This window comes from Poecilia reticulata, linkage group LG23 (genome assembly GCF_000633615.1).
Source record: "Poecilia reticulata strain Guanapo linkage group LG23, Guppy_female_1.0+MT, whole genome shotgun sequence".
Classification (NCBI taxonomy): domain Eukaryota; kingdom Metazoa; phylum Chordata; class Actinopteri; order Cyprinodontiformes; family Poeciliidae; genus Poecilia; species Poecilia reticulata.
In genome coordinates this window covers 12,554,104-12,561,933 of record NC_024353.1, presented here as the reverse complement: position 1 = coordinate 12,561,933, position 7,830 = coordinate 12,554,104, and the positions used below count along the sequence as shown (strand labels likewise).

Here is a 7,830-nt window from a genome sequence, read left to right as displayed (position 1 = left end):
CCCATCGGATGTTTTGGATGTTAGCAGACCAGCTTCTCCACCTCAGTTCACAACCTGCTGCCTTTTGTCTTCAGGTTTTCTCTTGCACAAAAAAAAGGTGGACTTCTGGGAAGCATCCAATTTATGGACTGGATTTTAATAGACCGAGCCTGGAGTCTGACAGAGAAGGGAGGTCCCACTGGATAACACCGGGAGGTCTTGGTTTTTCCCACACCTGATGAAGGAGCTCCAGCAGAGTGATTCATTGGAGTCAGGCCTAATATGCTCGGAGTCCTGGAACGTGGGAATCTCGTGCTGAACCCAGGATTCAAACGCTGCTGATGGAGGTAAGACCAGATTTGTATCCAGGAGTGTAGAGGATGGAGCATCAGCCATGGAGCAGGGCCTTGTGGTGGTTTGTCCATCTGTAGTCTCTGAGGTTGGAGCAGATGAGCTACATGCTAGTTGATTAGCTTCCTGCTGTCTTCTCTTTTGAGGCTTTTCTCTTTTAACGCAAACCCTTTTTTTTCTGTCAGAGCAAGTGGTTCTTCCTCTACTAAATGCAACAAGTAGAATGACAGGGCCTCCGAAAAATATTTAAAGCAGAAAAACAGAAATCCCGCCCCTTTATCTCTATTGGCTCATTCAAACATAAACTAATAAAAGTGGGCTGGGGCATCTGCAGGGCAGCAGGAAGATTAGAGCAGTTGGGGTGGGCTCTATCCATGTGAGGAGGAGTTGCTTCAGAAAATTTGCATAGGTATAAAACTGTCACGTTGCCAGAATTCTCTCTTTGTCTGTTTTATAAGAATTTAAATTTTATATGATGAAAGAGACATGCTCCTTATTTACCATTTGATTTAAGATTCCTGTCTGGGTTTTTTTTATTATTTTCATCCATTTTCTTTACACCCTTGTCCCTTAGTGGGGTCAGAAGGGATGCTGGTGCCTCTCCAGCTAATGTTTCAGGTGAGCGGCAGGTTACACCCTGGACAGGTTGCAGGGTTTTGTTTGTTTTTGTATTTTGATAACTTAATGTAAATCTGCCCTGATATGTTTGTTATTTTCCGTTTGATTTAAGAGAAAGTTCCAGAATCATGTCTGTTTGATTTTGATAACTTAATTTAAATCAAAACATATGTTTTTATATGATAATCATTTTATGACGCAGATTTAACAGATGTTTGTGTGCGATAGCATCGATTTATCGATTTTTGATTTGGGCGTGGCATTTTAATCCATCAAACTCGATTAATTAAAATTTGACATAAGCTTGTATCCTTATTTTTCTCTACATTACTATTCCAGCAGGTGACTTCAAACCCATCCAATCACTGAATAGATGCTTAGAACAGATCAATGTGTGGATGTGCCAAAACTTTCTCCAGCTGAACAGAAACAAAACTGAAGTTATTATCTTTGGACCTAAAGATGAGCGAACCAGAATCAATGCACAGCTTCAGTTATTACAACTGAAACCAGAGTTCAGGCTGAAATCTGGCTGCAGTCATGGACTCTGACCTGAACCTTCCGAGCCACAAAAAGACAGTTACAAAGTCAGCCTTCTTCCACCTGAGGAACATTAAAGGAATAATGTCTCAGCAAGAGCTATAGAAACTCATCCATGTGTTTATTTTTGATCACATTGCAACAGTGTCTTCTCATGTCTGCCTTAACAATCGGATCCAGGACGCTGCTGCTGGAGTTCTGACTAAAACCAGGAAGGTATAGCACATTATCCAGTTCTACAGTCCTTACACTGAGAGAACAGACTTTAAAATACTGTTAGTTTATGAATCAAAACATTAAAGACCTGTTTTTGTTGCATCATTCTTCTCTGGTTTGGCTCTTGTCTACTTTGCATCTTCAGTCAGAACCAAAACGGAGAAGCAGCATTCAGTTTTTATGCTCCTATAATCTGGAACCAAGTTTCAGAAAACTGCACAGCAGCCAAATCACTAAGTTCCTTTAAATCAATTTTAACTGATTTAATCTTTGATGAATATTAACTGGAAAATAGATTAATTTTGGTTTGGATTACAATTTTTTATTACTTTGTTATTGCTTCTCATTACTGCAATATAAAGTGTCTTTCTTTTTTTGTTTTGTATTGTGTTCATGCCAAGTAAATCACTTTACCTTGTTCCTAAAATGAATAAGGTATGATCTTGAATTGATGCAACTCTTGCTGTCATATGATTTAATGTTCCTTTCATACTGTCCCTATCAAAACTAAATCCTCTATATGCCTGTATACACTGTGCTGTAACCACGTTTTGGAGAAAATATTTGCACAGTTTATCACATGGGTAGGTTTGTCCAATAATGTTCATCAGGCAGTCCGGCTGCCCTCTTTCCTCACTTGATCTCCAGACCATTTTCCCCTGACGTGTGAGTGTTGGAGGTAAACGTCCCTCCTGCTGGCATCAGGTCATGCTCAGTGGGCGGGGTGAAAGCTCTTTACTCTCCTGACTCCCTGCTGCTCCGTCCATTCTGCTTTATGTCAGTTCTGTTCCTACTGAGTTCAGGACCTACAAGTCCATACCCTACAGTTCTAAAAGATTTTCTCTAAAAACTACAGAGGAGTAGCTATTTTCCATTTGTTTCTATTGCACTTCAAGAAATAACAATATGCCATTGTCACGTTCCCTGTCCATTACATCCCTCAGTGGGCTGTTTCCAGCCTGGGAGGACGATGAGCTGCCCATGGAAGACCTGATGCTTTTTGAAGTGGCATGGGAGGTCACCAACAAAGGTCAGACACCCTGAACTCAGCTGTTCCTACTTTATCTAAGGTCTTTTACTTTAACACAGATTTCTTTCAACCTTAACCAGTTAAAACTGGTACAGCTTCCCAGTTGATCACAAACTTATAAGTATAATTCTGTTCAGAGTATGTGATAAAGGTAAAATCACTCTGGTTTGGCAAATGAAGATTTCCTCACAATAAGAAGAATATATTCTCTGGCATTGTTTTCCGAAAACATAATCTTTGCTCTTCAACAAGTAAATATTGCTCCACAGAGCACAGTGTCTACTCTCTCTGTGGAGTTAAACATTAAGCTGTAGATAAGCTAGATAAGTGTCAGAGATGGGGCCCCATTCTATGTATTTATCTTCTGTCTTCTCTTTATCCCATTTAAAAGAAGTGATTTAGTGTGGATTGTGACTTTCAGAACACAATCCACATGTTTTTTGTAAAAAAACAAAATTAGAAAACAAACCAATGACAAAGTTAAGATTCCAGCAACTAAATGTTTATTTTTTTTGTGCAAATTCATACAGTAGCTTTTATTTCAAAATGTTGGTCTTTGAATAAATTGCCACAGGTACAGATGGGAGAGATAAAAAAAAAAAACATTAAAAAAACAAACACATTTCCTAATTACGGAACTTAATTTTCAGTAATTATATCCAATAATAAGAAGTTCAGTCACAATACTGACCCATAGTCATTCAACCTAAAATGGTCAAATGGTTTTTTCTTTTAGGTCTTTTCACACCAGCCAGGTATAGCCAAAGATGAGAACGTTTAATAATACTATTTGGTGGTGTTAAGTAATAAAAAAAAAACTTGACAAATGCAAAGATACGGAGCCCCAAAGGGGACACATTGGATCTTTTTATATTATTGTTTTCACAGAGGTTTTCCGTTCCCAAGCAATGATGATAAATTTACTAGTCAATTCATGTGGACCCTTGAGTACTGAAAACGTTTGTGCTACTATATAAGGTTTTAAGCATGCAAGTTCATTTCTAGTTTGTGAGATATATACAGTTTGACTTCTTTTTCTTTAGGATACAAACCCACCATAAACTTAGGTGCTATAATGATGGAGACAGAACTGGTCAAACATGAGCTTTCTATTCCTGCTTGAAAACAAAAACATGACAGACGTTCTCTGTAAGAAAGGAACAAATGAACACAGAAAGGAGAGACATCCAAACTATTTGGACTATTCTGAGTTATTTTAACAGAGTGATACCGCCATCTGCTGACAGTTTTGTTTGTGGAGACTTTTTTTCATGTTGATAAGTCTGACCGGTTAATAAAGGACCTGTTTTCATGTACAGTCCCATGTCCAGTTATTAGTTATTTATTCACTGAGATATGACACAAACAAACACGAACACCCAGTGAAAAGATTTTCAGTCATGTTTCAGTGATTCTTGAGAATAGGGACAAAATGGGTTTTAATTTTCCCATAATTTTTTTTTTGTTATTTCTCAACCTTATGTATGCAAATATGACAAATAATGTTTTGGAAATGTAAAGATGCTAAGGTGCAGGCTCCCAGTTGCAATATATTTTTTTTATTACATTTTTAATCGACCTGACCTAGAACGTTGTCATCACCATCTGACAAAAATAAATATAAAATAATTCTTTAATGACCCTATTAGTTATATTTTTACTCAGTTTTACAGACAAATGCTTCTTAAGAAACAAAAAAAATATTTAAAACAATAAACAACAAAAAATCCATCTGACGGAGTTGACAGTGTATGGCAGAGTTGACACAGAACTGAAGGTGGTGACAAACTAGTGAGTAAAATGAAAAACTTGATATGCAATTTATGTAAAATACATTAAAATGAATTAATTGCACACTTAAGTGAGATTTGACAACAATTTCACTGAAAGAGTCACAAAAACTCTGACGGAGTTGACAAAAAGCCAAACTACATCAATTTATATGTTGTTATTCTGAAGGAGACAATATTGTAGCTCATCAGGTCAATGGAATCTTTACATTGTACCAAAATTAATGGGGGATCCTGGTTGGATTTTGTGAAACAAATTAATTTTGTTTCACAAAATTTCATCAAAGTTTTGTAAATTGTCAGTTATGATGTTGACACATCATGGTTGTGACGAGCAACTTAGGAATAAAACAGAAGAAAAAGCTTAAGAATAACATAAGCTAACCAGAGCTAACTAGCCCTCTTARCAAAGGAAGAGAAAGGAAGWGRTCATGGGGTCCTCAGAAGTTCTGGTGCCCCCCAATAATGCCTGATTTTTTTTTTTWYAYWYTYTTTWTRTSTSWSRSKGTKKWSAMAAAMWMKRGRSACAYWTYWMWRKRGWKKKRRAAWATATATMAAAAWGATTTTTAATTCAATTTATTGATMCTTTYAYAATTATTTATWTGAATACTTWTAYTTAATTGTCAKAAYATAYAATTTTAGTATTTCTTTAATTGTTTTAAGCTATTATAATGTATTGAGTTCTGCTCCAGGACAAGGAATTTTACAGACACCATCCACCTACTACAATGTTTAAAATAAAAAATATTCAGCAAACACCAGGAAAACATACATTGCTGTGCTCACATGGCACAGGTTAGTTTAGTCAGATATTTGAAAAATTATATTTTGTGTATATTTTATTCACATTTTGTGCTTTATCCATGGCACCTGTTTTGTCTCTATTCTCAAGAATCACTGGTTTACATGCTCAGTGTCTAACATAGACTACAAATCTGAGTGTGCAGAATGTATATTCATAGCTTTTGGAACTAATTGCATGCCATAACCTCTGGTGTGGGAATAACTGTGGGAGATGGTGGGATCATTGGGGGGGAGGAAAGGTGCAGGAATGCCCCTGATAGTATGGTGATATGGCAGTAGGTGTTTAGGCTATGTCATAATGTGATGGGTTCCTGGCAGATGGTCTGTGACTGAAATTTTTCAGGCAGCGAGGACCGAGCTTGGCCCTAGTGGGGTCAGGAGGGTTGCTGGTGCCTATTTCCAGCAAACATTCTGGGTGAGAGGCGGGGTTATTTAATAATAATAATAATAATAATAATAATAATAATAATAATAATAACCCCCACCAGAGTGGGGATCACACTCTGTTGACCTCCCTGGAGCTGTCTGGCTTGGAGGCATGGAACATTGCCCTCCTCCTCTTGGTCTTTCTTGCCTTGTTTCCACTGAACCATACGGTGCAGGTTGATGCAGTTGGGTCCACTTTTTAGTCTATTTCGTTTGAAAGCAGCTCATACAAGCAACCTACCGCATTAATCCTGGGCCTTCTTCAAAGGTATGCTACATTTGGGATGGTGCTTTTGACCTCACATAGCACAATCCATTTTCTGGGGGACAGAAAACCATCACTGCTTGCAACAAACACAAGACATGTTAATCTACAGGACATCTCGTTTGTCAGCGCATTAGTATGACGCCATGTTAGACGTTTGGGTTTAAACCCTAAAAATCTAACTGGTGATGGACCTCTAATGGACCTCAATAGCATATTGAGCCATACCAACCAGAGCCATACTGCTCAGTGGAAAAGATACGTCTAAGTCCTAACTATGGCTGCCCAGCTAATGGGGGTCTTCTCACATATTGGTATTTCATTTTAGTAATTTCTGCTCACAGATAAGACTGGAAAATATGTTCCTCTTTTCAACACAAGCAAAGGGTTGCTTTAGAATGTTTCTCATGTGCCACAGTTTACCATTAGTTTACAGTGTCTCAAATTTAAGATTTCATAAGGAATATTTATAGTTATTATTTGTGAGACTTGAAATTATTGATTTCTTCTTAATTCTAAGTGGTTAGCCGTAGAAAAAGTGTCTAACTTTTGTTGGGTTGATATGCTATAAATGGCTGATGTAGTTATACTCGCATGAAAACAATGTGCAGCAATATACAACATATTTTCATTTATTTATGTAATTTATTTTGCACTTTGTTAACTTTTAGTTGGAGGAATTTACACTGTCATCCAGTCTAAAGCTAAGGTCACAGTGGACGAATGGGGAGAGAACTATTACATGATGGGACCGTACTTTGAACACAACTTCAAGACACAAGTGGAAGCCTGTGTACCACCCAACCCAGTGATCCAGAAGGCAATGGATGCTCTTATCAACAATGGATGTCAGGTGTGTGTGCGTGTGTGTGTGTGTGTGTGTGTGTTTAAAATTCTGGTCATAATCTTACATATATTTGTCATATCATAAGATGTTCAATAATACATTTGAGACCCAATATTTGGATACAAAGAAAAATAAACACTCTTTTTTCTCATTAAGTCTGACCAAACCTTTCCTGTTGTATATAAGTTATGATTATCAAAAGCGTTAATATTTATTTAATGAATGCCAGAATAATGATCGAGAAATTTGACATCTTTCTTTACATTTCCATAGTGAGTGGTAGAATTCTCTTTTAAGCTGAAAGAAAATGGTCAAATGTTTTCAGTACGTATCTTTCAGCAAGCTTCTGTGAATGGTATAAACTCTCATAGGACCTTTGGTCTTATATTTCAAGGTCTCAGTAATATATCATATCTAAACTGATATTGACTTAGGCCTTTTTGCCTGGAATGACCCAGAAGGAAATGTATTAACACTGAATATTCTCACTGACAGTCAAAGCTGCAGGCCACCATATATTTATTTAGGTGTGTTCTGGTAAAGACTGCTGCTTGAAGATTCAATGTTCAATTATGAGAAGCTGTTTGCGTGTTTTTTTTGCAAACTATAAAGAAGCATGCTAACTACAACCTTTAGGGAAAATTGTCACTATGTTGTGACATGTAGGATGACACAGATAATCTGTGAAAAAAGTCAAGATCCTCTGCCTTCCCTCAGTGCCTCCAGTGCTAACTAGAAACACCACTGACTTTGGCATTTTATCGTCTAGTATCCACGCACTCATTTCTGGTTAGAAGAGTTTATACCATTCACTCTGAACAGACTGTTCCCAAGGCATGCAGTCTCTTAAACAGTTCTTGAAAAAATTGATTTTTAATTCCACAACCTACAGTTTTGTGTTAATAATAATCTGATGAATAGTCTGACATTTTAAAGAGGAAGTTAAGGGAAATTCCTTCTAAGT

General features: G+C 37.1%; 1 protein-coding gene across 1 annotated transcript in view; it reads left to right on the top strand.

Annotated features, from left to right (window-relative positions):
* The first annotated feature begins 2,456 nt into the window (after positions 1-2,456).
* The window catches only part of gys2 (glycogen synthase 2), a 31,687-nt gene continuing 26,313 nt past the window's right edge, over positions 2,457-7,830 (top strand). The window contains exons 1-2 of the mRNA XM_008401244.2: positions 2,457-2,734; positions 6,691-6,872. Of these exons, the coding sequence (XP_008399466.1) occupies positions 2,611-2,734; positions 6,691-6,872 (306 nt within the window). The 5' untranslated portion in view covers positions 2,457-2,610. The remainder of the gene's footprint in view (positions 2,735-6,690; positions 6,873-7,830) is intronic.